This window comes from Neovison vison, chromosome 5 (assembly GCF_020171115.1).
Source record: "Neovison vison isolate M4711 chromosome 5, ASM_NN_V1, whole genome shotgun sequence".
NCBI lineage: Eukaryota > Metazoa > Chordata > Mammalia > Carnivora > Mustelidae > Neogale > Neogale vison.
Genome location: NC_058095.1, coordinates 69,744,945 through 69,765,489, shown reverse-complemented (window position 1 = coordinate 69,765,489; position 20,545 = coordinate 69,744,945). Strand labels below are relative to the sequence as shown.

Sequence of the window (20,545 nt, the reverse complement as noted above, 5' to 3'; positions counted from 1 at the left end):
GGGGGGCCGCTCTCTAGGCCACGAGGCGACCCTCTTCTTACGAGGAGCCACATGGTGTATCGAGCGAGTGACAGGAGTTCTGGGGGCTGTCTCGTGGGGAACTGGGCGTCCTCCCTGCTTCCTGTCCAGGCGAGGACAGGTGGCATCCCTTTAGCATCCTCCACTGGGGACAGGGAGAGCAGCTGAGACAGGATGGGCTTACCCTCTGGGTCCCTACAGCCAAGCTGTCCCCTCCGGAAGGTAGGGGACACCTGCGCGGTCGCTGGCTCTCTGTCTGGACCCCCTCCAGCTGCAGGTTGGACACCAGGATGAGGTCCCACTCCTGCAGGGGCAGAGCCTCTGGGTCCTGGAGCCGACCGTGGTCCAGGCTTTTCTTCCCTTCCTCCCACTTCTTCGTTTCCCCCAAAACAAGTATCAGGGACAGGAGAGGTGGCCACGAGGCAGAGGGTGAGGAGCTGTACAAACCATGCTGTACAAACCCCCCAACATACCATGTTGGGGGCCGGTGCAGGGAGAGGGCTCTGCGGCTGCTGGCACCTGGGGTGGCTTGTGGCTCCCATGTGGGGTTGGGGGTGGGTGAGAACAGTTGTGTCGGGTGGGCTGTGTCCCTCTCTGGCCAGGTGACTTCTGCGTCTGGCTATGGTCACCCTGTGGGCATGGGGTCTGGGGACCTGCTGGGATGGGGTCTACCCTCTTGGGGTGTCAGCAGCAGGGCTAGGGGGAAGCAGAGGATCTGGGGCCCAGGAACAGGATGGGGGCCTGGTCATGGGAACTGGGCAGGCAGCCACGGGGCTCCCTGCAGAGCTGGGCCCCAGGGATTCCCTCTGTCCTTCCCTTTTCTTAAAAATATTTTTTCTACCTATCTTTTTTTCACCCTTTTTTTGGGGGGGTGGGGCAAAGGGAGAGGGAGAGAGAATCTCAGAAGGCTCCATGCCCAGAGTAGAGCCTGATCTGGGGCTCGATCTCATGACCCTGAGATCATGACCTGAGTCGAAATCAAGAGTCCGACGCTTAACCAACTGAGTCACCCAGGTGCCCTTTCCTCTCTTTTTTCTAGCGTTCAGAAGCACATAACGCAAAGTTTACCATTTTAGACACTTCTAAATGTACAGTTCGCGGTATTAAACACATTCATGTTGTTTGTGCCGCGAGCATCACCGTCCATCCCCAGAGCTCTGGATCCTGTAACACTGAAACTCTGTCCCCATTCAGCACTACTTCCCCATTCCCCTGCTCCGGGCCCTTGGCAGCCACCCTTCTGCTCCCTGTCTCTGCATTTGAGACTCCAGGAATTTGAGGTAAGTGAGATCCTGTGGTATTTGTCCTTAGGTGTTTGGCTTAATCATGTAGCGGAAGGTCCTCGAGCATGTTCAGCCACGTGGTGGCGTGGGTCAGCATTTCCTTCTGTGAGGAGGAGGCCTGGTCCCGTGAATGGACATACCACATTCTGCTCACCCATGCATCGGTCACCGGACGTTCAGTTGTTTAACTGTGTTAGCTGTCGGGAACAAGGTTATTGCGAACATGGGTAACCAGATGGCTCTTTGAGACCCTGCTTTAGGAATTCCTTTGGGTGAGGGACGCCTGGGTGGCTCAGTAGGTTAAAGCTTCTGCCTTTGGCTCAGGTCATGATCTCAGGGTCCTGGGATCCAGCCCTGCATCAGGCTGTCCACTCTGTGGGGAGCCTGCTTCCTCCTCTCTCTCTCTCTCTCTGCCTGCCTCTCTGCCTACTTGTGATCTCTCTCTGTGTCAAATAAATAAATAAAATCTTAAAAAAAAAAAAAAGAATTCTGTTGGGTGTATCCCTAGAACTGGAGTTGCTGGATCATACGGGAATTCTGTTTTTAATTTGTAAAGGAAACACGTGGGTGTTTTCCACAGCAGCTGTGCCAGTTTCCACTCCAGCCAAAGGTACGCAAGGGTCCATCCACATCCTCGCCGATGCTCGTTGTTTTCGGACTCTTGGCGGTCGCCGTCCTAGTGGGTAAGCGGGGATTTGTTTGGTGTTTGGATTTCCTAATGATGAGAGATGTTGAGCATCCTTCCATGTGCTTTGGGGCCATTCCTTGGAGAAGCATCTCTTGGAGTCCTCTGCCCATTACAGAATGAAGTGGTTTGTTGTCACTCTTTCCTTCTTTCAGGGACAGCATTGGCCCAACGCTCAGGATGTGGCCATCATTACAAACAGGCGCTTTGAGGCCTTGGTTTGGAACTTGGGCAGATCCAAGAAATGTAACCAGAGGGACTGTCACTGTCCAGCCCCGAGCTGCCCCAAGGTCTCTCTGTGGGCATCCCCAGCTACGGAGGGCCTTAGAGGCGAGTCTCCCTCAGGAGCCAGAGGACCCGCTCCCTGGCCTGTAAGGGCTTAGTTTTAGCGCTGTGAAGGGTGGATTGTCTACGGGTTTGGGGGTGCAGGCCTTATGCTTCCCCCTCAGGCACGGAGAGACCGTCAACCCAGTGAATGAGAGCAGCTCTGAGGAGGAGCTGATCCTGCCATGTGTGGCCGGTACTGGGGCTGAGCTGCCAAGCCTCACCTGGGCAGAGGGCCCCCAGGTGTTACAGGCCCTCAGGAAGGGAAGGTGGCTCCGAGCCATCCCTCCCCCAACCCCGCCCCACCACCACTGCCCCCCACTCCAGCCCAGGAACAGGCATCCATCTGTACACCCCTCATAGGACTGCTGTGAAGACAGGGGCAGGAGATTGGAAGCAAGCATCTGCCATCTTTGTGAGCGCTCGCCCCACGGAGGGGAGACTGTATCCTAGAGGCCACGGTCACGTGGGTAGAGAGGCTTCCAGGAACTGCAGCCACTCACCGGGCCAGACCCGTACCAAGGTCCCACAGAGCTCCAGGGAAGGGTGGGGTGCCCTTACCCCAGGAGCCTCACCCTTGGGGTTCCCTGCAGCAACTTTTTTTCTTTTATGAATGATACTTTTCATGTTGTATCTAAGTAATGATTGCATAACTCAAGATCATAAAGTTTATCTAGTATGTTTCCCTGTAAATGCATTATAGCTCTGGGTTTTATATTTAGATTTATAATCCCTTTTGAGGTCATTTTTGTATATGGTCTGAGTTAGAGGTTGAAGTTCACTGTCAATGTGATCTCCAGTGCCAGTTGGAAAACTTTTCCTTTTTCCACCGACCTGCCTTTGCACTTGGTCACAAATCAATTGGTCTTCTGTGTGTGGGTTTATTTTTGGAATCTCGTTCTGTTCCAGGGATCTATTTGTCTGTCCTCACCGTTCGCACCGGGCTGTCTTGGTTACTGTTGCCTGAGAATACAACTGGAAATCTGATCGTGTTAGTGGTCCAACTTTATCCTTTTTTAGAGTTGTCTCGGCTCTTCTAGGCCTTTGCATTTCTATAGGATTTAGAATCAGGCTGTCAGTTTGCAACAAGAGGGTGGTTGCTATTTTGAACCTGGGGGGTGAGTAGCATGACTCTGTAGACCAGTAGAAAGATTTGACTTTGTAATAAGACGGAGCCTTTGAACCTGTGGCCACAGTATCTCTCTTCATTTCTTTATGCCCTAATTTCTCATAGCAAAGCCTTCCCACATTCAGTCTGCCGGCCTTACAGCGATTTGTAGATCTCCTCACGTTTCCACATGGGTGATCATGGGTCCACTGGGAAGGATGTTTTACTCTTTCCTTTCTGATTTTGAAGTGTCTTTTCCTGATCTGATTGAATAGGCTAGAACCGTCAGCCCAGCTTTTAAAACAGACCACTGTCTTGCGCCTGATCGGAGGGGAAGGCTTTCGGGGTGATGCTAGCTGTGGCTTTTCATCGATGCTTTTTGTCAGGACGAGGAAGTTCTGGCCTCCCTGGTGTGCTGAGTTTTTGTCAGGAATGTATGTTGGATTTTGTCAAATGCTTTTTTGTATCTGTTAAGGTGGTCATCATGTTTTTCTTATGTATTTTGTTTATATGGTGAATTCCATTGATGGGTTTTCTTTCTTTTAATGATTTTTAAAAATTTATTTATTTGAAAGAGAGAGAGAGCGCACAAGAAGGGGGGGAGAGTTAGAGTTAGAGGGAGAGGGAGAAGCAGGCTCCCTGCTGAGCAAGGAACCCAATGTGGGGCTTGATCCCAGGACCCCAGGATCATGACCTTAATCAAAGGCAGCTGCTTTAACCCACTGCACCACCCAGGCGACCCCCATTGATTGAGTTTCAACTGTTAAATCAACTTTTCATTCCTGGGATTAAACTCCACTTGGTCATGGTTTATGTTCCTTCAATCTATCACAAGACCCCATTTGCTAATTTACTAACATTTCGTCTAGAATTTTTGCATCTCCGTTCAGAAGGGATACTTGTCCCTAGTTTTCTTGCGATGTCTTTGATTTTGGTATCAGGTAAAGCTGGCTGCATCGAAGGCATTGAGAAGGGTTCTCTCCTTTTCAATTTTGGGGAAGAGTCTGTATATAATTGGTATTATTTCTTACTTAAATGTTTGGTAGAGGTCTCCAGGGAAGCCATCCGGGCCTGGAGTTTTCTTTGTGTGGAAGTTTCCAGCTATAATTTAAGATATTTAGATGGATATGGGGCTAGTCAGGTTATATACTTTTTCCTTTGAATGAGCATTGGTGATTTGTGTCTTTCAAGGATATATACATTTTCTTCAAAGCTGTCAGACTTACTGGTGTAAAGCTGTTCACATGTTCCCTTATTTCCCTTTTACCATCTTCTTCATCCTCTGTAGTGATACCATTTCTGTCACTGCTGATATTGAGAATCTGTGTCTTTACTTTTCTGGTGAGTCTGGAGTGACATTTTACTCTTCTTTTCAGGGAACCAGGGCTTGGTTTCACTGACTTGTCTCTAGTGTTTTCTAATTTCAAGTTCATTGATTTCCACTGCAAACTTCTACTGGCATGGGCTCCATTTTTCCCTCCTGTATCTAGTTTCTTAAAGTTGTTGAGACCAGTGATTTCAGACCTTTATATTTTTTGAAAAGATTTATTTATTTATTTTCAAGAGAAAGAGAGGGAGGGGGAGGAGCAGAAGGAGAGGGAGAGAATCTCAAGCAGACTCCACTCTGAGCAGGGAGCCTGACATGGAGCTCGATCTCACAACACTGAGATCATAACCTGAGCAGAAATCAAGAGTCAGGCGCGTAATTGACAGAGCCACCCAAGCAGCCCTCCTCTCTTTTCTAATAGAAGTGTTCAGTGCTATAAATTTGCCCCATGAGTGGCTTTAGCGGTGTCCCACATGTTTTGGTATGTTGGGTTTTCATTTTCATTCAATTAAAAATTTTTCTAATTTCCCTTTTGATTTTTACTTTTCCCATGTGGTTTTTTTGGAGCTCTTTCTCATCACTTTATAATTAATTCTATTGTGGTCATAGAACATACTTTCTGTAATTTGAATTCTCTTGAACTTTTTATGACTTGTTTTATTTTCCAGAATGTGGTCTGTTTTATGTGCCCAGTTTTTGTTCTCTGCTGCAGTTGGGTGAAGTATTTTATAAAATAGGCTGATTTGGTTGATAATATTCAAACCTCTATCTTTACTTGTTCTATCAGCATTAAGAGAGAGGTATTGAAATACCTGAGTGTAATTGAAGGTTTATCTCTTTCTTCTTGCACTTTTTAGTTCATGTGAGCTCTGATTCTGGGGGCATGGATGTTTAGGATTGTTACGTCTTCTGAAACTTACTTAGTCTGATATTAATACAACATGCCAGCTTCCTTTTTTTAAAAAAATTATTTACTTATTTCTTAAAATTGCAGCATAATTAACACATTGTGATGGGCACTGAGTGATGTACAGAATTGCTGAACCTCCGTATTGTACACTTGAAACTAATACAACACTCCAGCTTTGTTTTGACTCCTGTTAGCCTGTTGTCTCTTGTACTGTCCTTTTACTTTTAACCTATCTGTATCTTTATAAGTAAAGTATATTTCTTTGTAGCCAGCATACAGTTAGATCTTGCTTTATTTATTTTTTTTTTGTAAACCCAATCCGACAATCTGTCTTTTAACTGTGATGTTTAGGCCATTAACATTTAGTGTGATTATTGATGTGGTTAAGTTTAAATCCATGTCCTTCCCTTCCTTTATGTCCAGTGTCTGGAAAACTATTGTATACTTGTCTGTCTTTGGTTGTTTGAGGTGAGAGGCTATATTCTATCCATCTTGGCTGGAAGTGGAAAGGACAGCCCATGTTTAACACTCAGTCCATATTCATTTGCCCCTCATGGTGTCAAGAGTATCTGTTTACAATTGGTGTGTTTGACTTGGGATCCAAATAAGAGAGACGTTGCATTTGGTTGCATTCTTAAGTCCCTTTTATTCAGAGTAATGTCCCATGCCTTCTTTCCATGTCATTTATTTATTCAAGAAACAGAGTCATTTGTCCAGTGGAATTTTCTGGGTTTGGGTGATTATGTCTTTGTGACACTTTTTCACATATTCCTCTGATCTGCTATATTTCCTGTAAACTGATAGATATAGAGAATATTCATAGAATCTGGTGCATGTTCAGTTGTAACACATGAAATTGCCAGTATTTGAGTATTTGCCCTGAGTAGCAGTTCCCTGCTATCAAATCTCATACTTCCTGTTGCATCATGTCAGGAAGCCCCACTTTGAGTGACAGAAATTGGCTCGTGAATTCTGGAGGTCAACCTGGCCATCCATTGGCAAGTTCCCTGCATGTACCTGCTCATTTTGGTCACTGATGCATGTAGCCTAGATCCTTATCTCATTTAGGAGTTGTAGAATGGTGATGTTTTCATTCTTTCCCTCTTCTTGCATTTTTTAGCTGTGAGTCTTCTGTAAATAGAAACTTTTGCTCATTAGTGATGTGGTTACTCTGAGATATAGTTTAGTTAGTAATGGCGGGATGAATGCTTAATTTTTCTTCATTTAAAAACCAATTTTCAGAATACTGTGTCAGTATCCTAGCAACCTCCAAAGAGATTGGTGATTTGTGTGTGCATATGTATGTATTTGTGTGTATGTGCACATAATTGACCTATTTCAATTTGCTGTCATTGTTTTTGTTGCTCAACACCCCTTTTTAGCCAGCTGGGGACACTTGAAGTTTTCATCAGTGCTCTGACATTTGCATATGTATCTTTGACAGCATCTGTTCCCAGATTCAACGTCATGTATGTTTCATATTCTAGACCTGGAGTTGGACTTTGAACCAAGGAGCTCTTGGAGACTTTTAGTTGAAAGTGGCACTTAGAGACCACAGTCTGAATGTTAGAGGTGCTCATTGCAAACAGAGAGGCCTCTTTTGTGGATAGGGCTAGGAAAGATGAATTTATTAGAAAGAAAGAAATCATAATCATATCATCCTGGTATTTATATTCTGAAAGTTTTTGCTTCACTTTGTTTTATTTATTTATTTAAAAGAGGGAAGGATGGGTGGGGCAGGGGGAGAGGGAGAGAGAGAATCTTAAGCAGGCGGCTTGATTTCATAACCCTGAGATCATGACCTGAGCCGAAATCAAGAGTCAGATGCTTAACCCACTGAACCACCCAGGCACTCCAGTTTTTGCTTAACTTTAAAGAATTTATTTTTGTACCTCTTCTCTTATAGGGGAAGTGTGGCTCCTAAATACATCAATGTAGTTTATACAGAGTCAGAATAACAATACTGCATTATTACTAATGATATCCTTACTGGATGCAGTTTAGAAATTCTTTCTAGGTTTGTTGTTTTTTGTTTTCTTGTTGTTTTTTGTCCTTAGGCTATATTATGTGTGAGGGAGGATTGGTGAAAATACTGTGTTTAAAATTACTTGAAAACAATTTCATATATAGTTAAGTTCCTTTATTTGGTTTTTGGATTTTTAGTGATTTTTTTAATGCTTTTGTAAAACATTAAATGGTCTCATGGTCAAATTATCAAACAAAAGACATTCTTAAATATCTAGCATTTCTTCCCTCCTGCTGCTCCACCCCTCACCTATAGATACTAGTTTTTGTTAGTTTTTGCTCTCTCCTTCTGTTATTTCTTTTGTTTTTGAAAACATAAGCAAGTGTTCGTATCCCCATTTTTTACCCAGCAAGTAGGGCGCACGTTCTCCTGCACCTGCCTTTTTTCCACCTAATGGAATATACTGGAGCTCACACCATAGCAGCAGGTAGAGATCTTCCTTCCTTTCCCTCTGGGCCATTCTGCAGGGTGAGGCTCTACCATGGTGTTTCCCCCTGTGCCCTGCCGATGGGGACTGCGGTGGGGGTCTTGGGGTTAAAGAATATCATAGGCGGTGCTGAAGCCACAATGTGAACCCAGAGCCTCTGGGCCTGATGTCTGCTGGGACTCGTTCCCTGTGACTCTTTCTCTGCCCTGTATCTGGAAACAGCAAGAGCAGGGCGGGCTGCCCGTCCCCTCCTCCTGCGCTATGGCCATCGCAAATGAGAGGGAGGGTTGTTGGGCTCCAGGCAGCCGAAGAAGCAGAAATGTCAAGCGCAGGCAGGAGACTCTCTGTGCATCGTGGCCCCCTCGGGTGTGACGTGAGCTCATGCTGCTGGGCTGGAATCTTGCAGATTGCCTGGAGGTGGGTGGCTCCTGTTAGGTTAACAGAAGTTTTTCTGGCCCAGCTTCCAAAGTATGACTTGGGGAGCCCCTCCCACGCAGTCAAGTCCACGGGTTAATTCACTGCAAGAGGAATGTCTTAGATGTACTTTGAAATTGATTTATTCACTGGATAGGCCGGTAGGAAGTATACAGTGTACAGGTCATGACAGAATGAGGTTGTGGGCCGCACTGAAGGGGCATGGAACTATGGAAGCCATCGGGCATGGCCCAGTGCACCTGGTTGTATAATCATGAAAGGGTGGCTGGCCCGGGCTCAGGGTGCCGAGAACTGAGAGAGACCTCTGGGCAGATCACAGAAGGCTTCCAAGCGCCATGTGCGGTGTGCACCCAAAGGACAGGGTGGGGCTGGGTGTCCGGGAAGGGCAGGTGTGAGCCAGCCTGCACCTCTGGCTCAGTGGCCCAGGGCTCCCTGGGGGAGGGACGGAGCTAGCTGTCTGGCTAGGTGACGGAGACATACACCTTGCCTTCCTCAGGGGCCTTCGGACCCCTCCCCTCTTTATGAGCTCCCCAACCCACGGTCAGTGGCTCTCTCCTCCTCCTAGTCCCTCCAAGCCCTTGGAATGGAATCACCTGGGGGGCTTGCCCACTGAGTCTCCCTATAGGATGGCAGGAGCAGAGGAGAGAAGGTCAGAGAAGCTCCTGATGGTTGTGTTGAGTTGGAGGCCTCTGTGCTTTCCTGTGTTCTTGGAGGCCCAGTGTCCTCCAAGATCCTCTTTCTGCGCTAGGTAAAATGCTAAATACAGGTAGAGGTGGGATGCCACGTGAAGGGTGAAGCCAGGTCCAGAATCCGTCAGTGAGTGCGTGACTGGAGCTCAGAGGAGTGAGAAGGTTCTGGTTGTTGCTGGGATGATCTAGGACATGGGGCGCAGTGAGTAGTGGGTAGAATTGAGGAGGGGGATGCTGGTGGGGCCCAGTTGCAGGCAAGAGGAGCTTGAGGTACGAGCAAGAAGGCAGAAAGGTAGCAGAAGCCCCTGCATGGGTCTGGGCGGGGAAGTGGACGACGTAATCTAAATGGAAGAAGAGGGGCTGTACTGGTGGTTCTCACACTGGGGCTGTGAACCCCTTGGAAAAGCTCTTAGAAACTCTGGCTCCCCAGCAAAAGTTACAAAGACATTTGCTCACCATTTGCTTCAGCTGTGGGATGTTCCCTGAGCCCTGCAGTGTGCCCCAGGTCCCCCGGTGGGCGGGCCTAGACTAGATGCTGGGGGCCTGACTCTGGCTCTCAGAGATGCTGATGGCTGCAGTCAGGGTCTGATGGGTTTCGCTGCTGAAGCCTGCCAAGAGTGAGAGGAGGAGCCTTGGTGAATGCTGATGGCTTGCCGGGGTGGAGAGGGACTGCCCTGTGAGTGGGCCTGGTGCCTGCTGTGATACAGGGTCTTCGTGTCCTCTCCCAGGGACGCTGGTCCACAGCAAACTTTCTCCATCTGCATCTAACTCGACCTTGAACCCAGAACCTAAAGCTCTTCACCAGCCTACCGTCTTGCTGGCCACCGGGGTAGATGGCCGACAGTCATTTAGTGAGTGTGACAAAACCTCTGTCTCATTGCAGATGGGGTATTTCAAAAATCCACCCTTGGTGACCCTCTTTCTGAGGACATGTGGGAAATGTGAGAGGCGAAGAAGAGTATGTGTCCTGAAAAGGTCTTCATCAAGTTGGAGAGATGGCTCTGGAGGCCCCTGCATGGACTCTTGATAGTCTCCAACCATGGCCCTTGCTTTTGTCTTGTGGATGCCCCGAGGGAGGGGCTGGTGCTTTTAGTGACTGAGGCATCCTTTGCCTTAATTATTGTTATTAATTTACACATTTTACATGAAAACAAGCACTGTTGTTATGAATGATTTTGTATGGTTTTCTCCCCATTTTCTTTCCAAAACATTCTACTGTCTAAAGCAGTATCTGGTCTATAATAGATCCTCCAGGAAATGTTGGATGAATAGGTAGGTGGTTGGGTGAATTGGTGGATGTGTGGACAGTTGGGTAGATTGAGTGGAAGGGTATTTCTCTTAGCCTTCCAGAGCTGAAGACTTTCCCCGGCCTATCTCAAAAGGCATCCCGGATAGCACTCTTTATCATTTGTGGCCACAGCCACATCCCTCCCGTCTTCTCAGTTGTTGTCGCCTACTCTCCCTGTGTTCCCAGTGAGCTGCTCAGACAGCCACAGGATGCTTGGCTGTCCCTGGTTCTGGGATGTCAGAGCTCCCGACTCTCCCTGGTTCTAACAGGTGCCCCCAGCTGGCCGGCATCCCTGAGTCAGGGTCTCCCAAGGACACCCTTATTCTTCTCCGGCCCTGGGCTGAGCGCATCACGTAGGTCTCATATAATCTCACAGCTCTCTGTGCTACGTGTTACTTGTATTTCAGTCAGAGGAAATGGCTCAAGGGCACATTGTCTGCAAAGACTGGGGGTCAGGATTCAACTCAGGCCTGCTGAGCCTGGCAATGACCTTGGTGGTTTCCACACAGGCGTTCCCGATCCAGAGGCACCGACGTTCCTAGTTACACACTCGTGCCTCTGGTGCCTGGACCTTAAACATAGCAGGCCGTGGATCTGAGTGGCAGGGACATGCTGCTGTGGGATGCTGTGACTCCCTGCTTTGGGGACTTGCTGAAGGCGCATTTCCCCCTCCTTGTGGAGGCCGATGAGGCTTCTCTTGCAACTAGTGGGGCTGCCAAGCTCAGGGACCCACAGTGTGCGGGGCTCACACACTGGCGGCCCGGAGTCTGAAGTCACTGTGTTGTGCCTGTTGGAGGCTGCGTGGGCAGGCGTGCCCCTTGTTTAACTCTGCTCACTCACACCCTGCCGGCTGTCAAGAGCCCGCGGCTCACACGCATACAGCCTGCTGCGATGGCGACTCCCACCGCTGCCCCGTCTGCCAGGGGGTGGCCTCTGTCGCTGTGGGTTGCCGCGCATGGCGGCAGGCCCTCTGTGGCCTCGTTGTGCAGACTTTCCCCCTCATACTGGATGCCAGGGTTTTAATGTAAAGACTTTCAATGTTGGATTGTTGACTCAAACACTTTTCAGGTGCCATGAGTTTGATCGAGGCACTGCTGGGGCTTCCGGTGATGACCTCTGTCTGAGCGGAAGGATGCAGTCCCAGGGCCTACCAGAAACAGAGCTCTGGAAGGTGCCAGAAAGAAGTGTATACCTATTGGGAGCTGTGGGTGCTTACCTCTGGGGCAGACATGGTCAGCCCAGCCCCAGCAACATGATCCAGTGCGATCCAGAAGGAAGGAAGAACCAGAGCCTGCTCCAGGTGCCAGGGACCCAAGGAAGAGACATTCTCATACCCCAGACAAGGCTGTAAGGCCGACACATTGTCGTCCCTGCCACTCCACTAGCCTACAGCCTATCTCTTCTATCCCCGCACAGAGCCTGTGGGAGAGATTTGCAAAGAAAGAAAGAAAGGAAAGAAAATGAATCCACGTTAGGGAAGAAGAGGTCTCCGGATTACAGAGCTGAGGCAGGTGTATGGTGCGGGAGAGGCAGGGTTGCCACATGTAGCAAACACAGACAGGGAGCCCTGGTTCATTGTGGGTTTTAGGTGAACAACAAATGCAACATTTGGGACAACTTCTACTGAAATGGATTTGTTGTTGATATGAAATTCAGGTTTACTTGGTGGGCCTTGGATTTGTGGGAGGACCTTGGGGAGAGGGAAGTAGGGCATGAGGCGGGCAGTGGGGGGAGGCTTGGGAATGCCCATGGGCATCTCAGGGATTCTGGGAATCGACAAGACAAGGAAAGCCAGGAGCCGGGACAGTGGAGCGTTGGGTCATTCCGCCTCCCGTGCCTGTGCCCGTGAGGCCCGCAGGACAGTGACCTGCGTCATCCCACAGCCTGGCCCTGGGCATCCAGCCCGCTTCGGGGGAGCCACACCGCCCACTTCCGGCCCCTTAATTGGATGAAGTGTGCAGCTGGGCGCCTGAGGAAGGGAAGGTGTGGTTGCCAGGCAGGGAGGAAAATTAACCTTGGACTCCGCGAGGCCACTGGCTGCTGATTTATTGATCGCCTTGAAATAACAGCCCAATCTAATACTGGCTGACCGAAAGTCAGATAGATAGTTGTTATTCATAGGATTCCTTGTTTCCTCTTTCCCACACGGCCTGTCTTGGGCTCTGCCACCTTTTGTTATTAGATTACTCAGAAAGTACATTTATCACGCCCGCTCCTGCTCCATTGCCCAGATGAAGGCCCAGGGACGTGGCAGCCCAGCTGGGATGTCACGGGTGGCAGAGTTGTCCCCAAAGGGCTGGGGCATGGGTCCCTTTCCTGGCCTCCCAGGAGTGAGCTGTGGCTACGGAAGTGGAGGAGTGTGGCCTCTGGGCTGAGGTCTGGTGTGTGTCCTTGGACACATCAGTCAGCCCCCTGGAAGCAGGTGAAAGCCCCTCCTTTGGAGGATGGACTCAGGAATCTGGGGTGTCGCATGCTGAAGAGTCTACTAGGGTACGTGACATTGGGAGCTGTTCTCTGTCCCTAGAGCTCAGGTGCAACAAGGATTGGACTTAAAAATCAGCTTCACTGAGGTGTAGTATACATACACTACAAGGCACACATTTCAGGGGCACAGTTTGAGTCCTGACCAAGGTGTCTGCCCGTGTAACGCCTGCTCCCATGGAAGAACAGAACATTTCCTTCCCCACAGCATCCTCCCCTGTACCCTCCCACGTGGCTCCCCTCCCTTCCCCGGCCCCGCCCACTCTGCGCTCAGCAGGTTCTGCCTTCCTGCGGGTTCTGCCCTGGCTAGAACTCCACGTCAGTGGAAGGAGGCACAAGGCACTCTTACATCTGGCTCCTTCTGCTCAGCATATCGTGGATGACAATTGTCCCTTTGCTCAACAGGACATGTTTTGTCTCTGCGTTCCGGACGGTGGGGGTGGGGGCGGGTTTCTGAGAGCCAGCGCCAGCCTCAGGAGTGTCAGGGTTACCTCCTCCCATGCCCGCGTCCTTTCACAGCTGGACAAACAGCTCCAGGGAGAGAGAGAGACAGAGAGAGAAAGAAACTGGCCTAGAGCGTGGAGGGTACACTGGCAGGTCTAGGGCCAGCATCTAGTGGGCCCAGTGGTTCCCCCTCTATGCTTTCCAGACTGGGCCTGCGGGGACAGTCCCAAGCCCCTCGGGTGGAAGTCGGTGACGCCTTACATCATTTGTAACTGATTTCAGTGTCCTTTTGAAAGCATTATCCCGTCAGCTGGGAGGGGGAAAAAATCAATAGTCTTTCTAGCTGGATCTTAAAATCAGTCACAAGGAACAAGGTGTGCGAAAGAGAACTTGTTCGAAAAATAAGTAGCTCATTGGAAAGAGGGGCCTTCCGTGGGTGGAGGGAGCACTGGATCAGGAGCCCAAAGGTCATTCGGCTGCTCTTCTTTCTGGCTGTGTGACCTTACCAGTCTCTCTGAAAGGACTTCTCTTCACCCCTTTGTCTGTACCCCTTGGTTGGCTGCTTCAGAGGGTGTCTTCCCGGGGACCTTCGGGAGGAACCCTATGCAGGCCACACAATCTGTCTTAACGTCTGACCACCCCAGACACCCTCCAGATTTAGGACCAGGCGCACAGATGGCAAATCTACTCCATGAGCTCCCTGAGGGCAGGCCTGTTAGTTTACTGACTTCCTGAGCCCCCCACTCAGCATCGGTTGAGTTGGGTTGAATCCTACAAGCAAACAACGTGATTCAGCTACATAAAAAGCTTTTGTGCATGAAAGGAGATTAGGAAGAGAGTGAAGACTATGGACAGAATGGGAGAAGATATTTGCGAATCAGATATCTTATAAAGATCTACTACCCAGAATATATAAAGAACACTTACAGCTCATTAACAAAGATTATCAGCTCAATGGAAAGAATGGCAAAGGACTCCAACAGACTCTTCAACAAAGGAAACATACAAATGGCCAGTAGGTGCATGAAAAGATGTTTCGTGTCATCCATTAGTGTGTGGGGATCCCAAATGAGGCGGCTTGCCCCTTCTCACCCACTAGAGTGACTACAGCTTTTGTTGTTGTTGTTGTTGTTGTTTTTAAATGGGAAATACCAAGTGTTGGCGAGCATGGGGAGAAATCGGAACCCTTACACTCCCAGCTGGCATGGAAAAATGGTGCAGCCACTGTGGAGAAACCTGTGTCCACACAAACTTAGATGTGGGCGTTCACAGCAGCCTGGTCCCTAGTAGCCAAAGGACAGAAGTGACCCGAATGTCCATCACCTGCCACACGGGTAAACAGAATGTGGTCTCCACACACAACGGGATGTCGTTCGGTCATAAAGTCGCATGCGACAACGTGCATTAACCTCAGGAACGTTACGCTGAGTGAAAGCCAGCTGCAGAAGGCCCCAAGGTTCTGTTTATCCCCCTTCTGGAAGAGGAAAACCCACAGACACAGAGCGTAGACGAGAGGTTGCTGGGGGTTGGAGATGGGGAGGCAGCGTGACAGCTAACAGGTACGAGGTTCCAGTGTGGGGTCTGGAATTAGACCCTGGTGATGGCTGCACAGCGAAAAAACACTTTGAATTTTATCCTGAAATGTTTTTTGAAAACCTCGAGTTGCCCACAAGAAGTGCACCCTGTGCCTGGCCCTGCCTTCCTCCTACCAGGCCACCTGCGGGCCCTGGGTGCAGCCTTCCGAGCCTCTGGAATGCTCAGCCCTCGCTTCCGATTGCTTCCGATTCCCAAGTGAAGCCTGAGCTTCCCATGGGGTCAGCAGGGGCCGCCTGCCCGGAGCCAGACAAAGGGTTTGTTTACCTTCCGGGAGAATGGGGCGGGGCATCAACAGCTGATCTGCAATTGCAGGGAAGGCGGAGGAGTAAACTTCCCATAAACTCCAGCCGTCCTCCACCCCTGCCCCCCACCACTCAGGCTCTGAGGACAGGCCTCGGGAGCCACCTCCTCCAGGGACAGAGTCAGAGTCGGTGGCCCTGGGCCAAATCATAGGTGTGCCTGGAACCGCCAGCCACTCTCGGGGACCCAGTGCCGGGAAGGGCTGGTGCAAGGCGGGAAGCGGCATTGGGCGGCAGAAGAAGAGCTGAGGCGTAGGGGAGATACTGGCCCAGGAGCTCCCCCGGACCTCATCCTCCTGCAGTCCTTCTGGGACCATAGTGGGCCAGCGGGGGCCCTCGAGACCCTCCGTGTATGCCACACGTACACGTATGTTCAAGTTCAGGGCCCAGGTGGGTGACCTGCTCACATAACCACAGAGCGACCACCTCGACTCCCCAGCATCCCTGACTGGATTTGCCTCTGTGCGCCCCGCCCCCCGCCTCTACCCGCAGGTGCAGGGGAAGTGCCCCCTCCCAGCCCCTGACCTCCACCTGTGGGCGGAGAGCGCCCCTCCCCACTCTCTGCCCACAGGTGCAGGGGAAGCCCAGCACGGTGGCTTGTGCACCTGAGGAAGCTGGGCTGGTGGAGACAAGCAGAGCTGGCTGTTCACCGTGCTCTGTGTGAGCTGTTGAAGGTTGCGAGTCTAGATATGATTAGTGCAAAAAACTGAAACAAGGATTCTGTGGCTTAAAATAAAAATTTGGAAATCTGTGCCTGGCTGGGCAGTGGGGTAGCAGGGATGATGGTGTGGGTTGCCCCTCTTGGCCTCCCTCTCTCCCCAGGCAGTGAGAGCATCCTGCAGGTGGGATGTTGGCCCCGGGGCTGTGCTCTCCCCTTGGCAGCTCCTGTCTGTACCCTCTCGGCCTGGTGTGGTCGTTGGGAACAGTGTCGGGCGGGATGCTTGCTGGCTTTGCAGCAAGGCCCAGAGGCTGGTCCGAGCCCAGCTCCGACCTGGGTGTCTCTTCTGGGTTCGGCTCTCCTTCGCTGCTCCGTGTGTGTTGTGTGTTTCCAGAAGGACAGCGCGGTCCACCTGGCAGGGCTAGAAGAAACCCCTGCAGGGATGGCCCGAGTTCCACAGGCACCTGCTTCCTGTAACTCTGCCTGCTTGACATGGGGACCTGCCCCTGCATCTACGTGGGTCCCGGATTCTCTGCAGCAAACGTCTTATGTTGCCTCCTTCTCTCTTCTACACTGTTTAGGTTGCAAGATGGGAACATAAAACCCGCCAGCTGAGCAGGGCCTTCCGATCCCCCTACCTGGCCTGCTACTCCCTGGGCGCTGCCATTCTGCTCCTGAACGTCCTGCGCTCACACTGGTAAGCTCCCCCGGGCCGCCTGGCCAGAGTCTGTGTCATCGTCGGCATCTTCGGCGTGGGAAGGGGCGACCACTGCTGGCGGTATGAGGCTGTCCACCGAGATGCGGGGAGCACTGGCGTCTGCAACCGGGGAATTCTCTCCAAGCCCTCCGGCCATGGCCAGTCACCCTTCCCTCGCTGGGCCAGGGTTCCCTCGCTGGGCCACCCTTCCCTCAGACGCCTGTGGGCAGAGAAGTCCTTGTGGCCCTGGGAAGGGGACAGTAGCATGTGCCCGGGATCCGGGCGTGGAGGAGTGGGGTCGACAAGGCCAGGTGGTCCCCAGGCTCACATCCCCAGTCCCCAGTGTGGAGAGAGCTAATGCAGGAGTCCCCTCCAGGAAGGGCCGGAACAGAAGCAGGTGACACTCGGGGACGGGGCCTCATCCAGGCTCGGGCTGTGCCAGCGAGCTGCTCTTCTCATCGGTGGGCTTGATGTATTGGAAGAGGACAGAGCAGGCGAGCTCCTTCTAGACGATGAAGCGCCGTCGCCAGGCCGGCGGCGAGCACTTGTGCTCAGATGGGAGACACGGCACCCTGCGGGCTGCAGGAGGGCGGTGAGAGCTCCGTCAGAGGTGGCCCAGCCCGGCCTGGCTGTCCCTGAGCCTTGCGTTCTCCCTCCTCGGTTCTGTGAGAACCGTGGTGGGCAGCACGCTAGCTCCTGGACTGGACCTTGGCCCATGCGGTGCTTTGAGAAATAGAGACAAAACACAGGAAAACCCCTGACCCTGACTTGTCGTGATAGATGAGCTCTGGGGGGCACCAGCCCCCACCTGGCAGTAGCCCTGGGGAGCTGAGGGTCAGCTGGTCCCCAGGTTCCCCTGTGGGCCCTGGGGTGAAAGGGGGTGGGGTGTGCAGGGTGTGGCCTCAGTAGATGCCAGGGACGAGGGGGTGCGTGTTGACTGGGCCCTTCCCCACTCCCACCCCGAGAGAGCCAGGGCCCCGGCCTTCCCTCTCTGTGTCCGGGACACCTTTGCTACACACCCCTGCTACCTTTCTGCCATGGTGGGTTTGGCCTTCTTGGCATAGGGAGAGGGAGTGTGGCCAGGAGGGGCCCCGCCAAGGCCAGCCTTCCCCATGGATAGCTGCTTCTTGGCCTTTTGGGCTCCCTGCTCATTGTCACGTTACAGTGACAGCCCCAGCCCTGTCAGTGGGCTCTGGGTCACTTCTTCCCAGGCCCCTGGCAGGGACTGCACCCCATTCTCTTGCCTCACCTCTGGTGGGGTCTGGCCTCTTCTTGTGCGTTAGTTCTTGGTGTCCGCGGCACCTGCCAGAGCCCCAGGTGACCCCCCCACTCCAGCCCAGCTCCTGCAGAGCCCCGAGGCCGTTCGTTGGTACAATGTAAGACCACGTGACAGTGAGCCCCAGGATTGTCAGGCCTGTGTCTGTCCTGTGAGCCAGTTGATGGCCAGGGCCAAATGCTGTGCCTTGCTCAGAGGCGATCAGTGAGCACTCGGGCTCAGTGCAGAGGATCGAGCCTGCACCGGGAGCCTGGCTGACCCCTGACCCTGGGGAGAGAGGTCACAGGGTGGCTCAGATGGCCAGCGCCATCTGAAAGTGGAGGAGGCTCTAGATGTGGAAACAAGAGGCTCACTTCTTGGCCCTGTCCCTCTGTCCCCTGGGCCTCCTTTGAACTGTGCTCACGGTGCCAGGACTCCAGGAGACCTGGCATTCTCTCTTGCTGCACTCTCCCGCGGGCTGTGGCTGCCCAGGACTCTGGAGGAAAGGGGGGCTGGCGCCACCCAGGCCTGTGCCTGTGCTGCCCACCGTGGCCTGCCGTGGCCCTTCGTGGCCTCCCAGCCTCAGGGTCCTCAGCTACTCGGCAGGAGAAGTCTCTCCTAGCATGGCTGGCACAGGGGGGCCCTTGTCACTGCCTCCCTCCCTGGGACGTCGGTTACCTGTTCTTGGTGTCTTCTGGGAGGCTGCTTCCATCCCTTTTCTGAGCAGGGCCCAGGGTGGGGCTTGCTTAGCAGAACCGGGTGGTGGCTGTCTCCGAGCAGCAGGCCTGGGTCCGGTCCCGATCTTGTCACCGTGCAGACTCACGTGTGTGTCACCACGCTCGTAACCTTGTGTTTCTGGACCCTGCCACTCTTGGCCCTGATCAAAGGGCTCCTGTGAAGTGGATGGCGGGGGGGGGGGGCGCTGCCACTTGCCCGTGCCCATGCACCCCCAGTGATCCTGCGGTGTCCCTGGCCTGGTGGGGCACGGGCTGGGCGGGGGTGGCCTGTGGGGTCAGGCCACAGCTGGGATGCAGTGGGAAAGAAGGCGCCCCGAGGTTCCCAGAGCCAGGGCAATGACATCATGGATTGGGTTTTCGATTCACAGGGGCTACTCTGCTCTCCTAGCTAACTTCCCTCACCATGAAGCTTAGGGAAACCATCACTTCGGGTCCCCGCAGCAGCCAAGGGAGGGGACCCGGAGGGACAGGGTCGTGGAGGAAGGTGCCCTCCCATCAGAGAAGCTTCGTGGGTGGCTGCCAGCCCCTTCGTGTCTGCTCTGGGGGAGAGGTCCACATCCTGCCTTGGCTGCTGGGGACCTTTGGGCGCCCTGTGCTGTGTGCTAGCCTTCCCCCCTGTCTATGGGGTCCCTCCCTCAATGACTCTTAGACCCCGCCGACCTCCTTCCTTCTTCCCCAGCCCCCACCCTGGCCTGTAGCCCAGCCCTGTTAGCTCCTTCCCAGCTCAGCAGATTTCCCTTTGCTTTCTTCCCTCAGGAACCTTTGCCCACAGGGCCTGCAGACACTCTCCCCCTCTGGAATGAATGAATTCTCTGTTCTGCCTCTGTGTTCTGCCTCCCAGCTGGTGTTGAACTTGTCTAGCATTGGAAGACTGTGCTCCCAAGGCCCCCCCTGCTAGCCACCTGCCTTTTTATGTCCCATGAGCTACGCTAGAACCTCATCCTAGTGGAATCACACGGTATTTGTTCTTCTGCGTCTGGCTGACTTCCTCAGCAGAATGTCGTCAGAGCTCCTCCCGTTGGAGTGCAGGTCAGAGCGCTTCATAATACCTAGCCAAGTAAGCCAGACACAAGGACTCGTCCTGTGTGATTCCGCTTACACGTGGGGTCTGAAAAAACCCCAACATACAGAACAGAGAGTCGGTTTGTGGTTGCCAGGGCCTGGGGGGTGGGAGGTGGGGAACAGGGAGATGTTGGCCAGAGGGCATGAACTTCTAGTTAGAAAATGACTAAGTTCTGGCAAGTCGAATGCACAGCGTTCAAACTATAGTTAATACCGTCTTGTATACTTGAAAGTTGTTGAGAGAGAGATCTTAGAAATTCCCCCCCCACACACACACATGCACAGGGACACGCACACACACATGGTGACTGTGTGAGGTCGTGCTTGCTAACCGACCTTATTGTGGTCATCATTTTATAATATATGCATACATCAAGTCATCACGCCATATGCCTGAAACTCACCCAAAGTTAGGTGTCAGTTATATCTCAATAAAACGGGGATAAAATCAAGGCACTTTGAATTTTTTTTTTTTTAAAGAGTGTCCTTCTGGGCGCCTGGGTGGCTCAGTGGGTTAAGCCGCTGCCTTCAGCTCAGGTCATGATCCCAGGGTCCTGGGATCGAGTCCCGCATGGGGCTCTCTGCTCAGTGGGGACCCTGCTTCCATCTCTCTCTCTCTCTGCCTGCCTCTCCATCTACTTGTGATCTCTCTCTATCAAATAAATAAATAAAATCTTAAAAAAAAAAAAGAGTGTCCTTCTATAGTTTTGCATGTAACTGTTTGGGGAACTGTACCGTTTCCTCTAGCCGCTGTACCATTTTCTCTGCCCATCCGCGGTGCACAAGGGCTCCCATT

The 20,545-nt window shown here is 52.1% G+C and overlaps 1 protein-coding gene across 9 annotated transcripts in view; it reads left to right on the top strand.

The window, feature by feature from the left end:
* Positions 1-20,545, top strand: part of PEMT (phosphatidylethanolamine N-methyltransferase) — a 79,884-nt gene that overhangs the window by 45,410 nt on the left and 13,929 nt on the right. For all 9 annotated transcript variants that reach the window (XM_044249280.1, XM_044249284.1, XM_044249285.1 and 6 more), the window contains one exon: positions 16,580-16,695. In XM_044249280.1, coding sequence (XP_044105215.1) covers positions 16,580-16,695 — 116 coding nt within the window. The remainder of the gene's footprint in view (positions 1-16,579; positions 16,696-20,545) is intronic.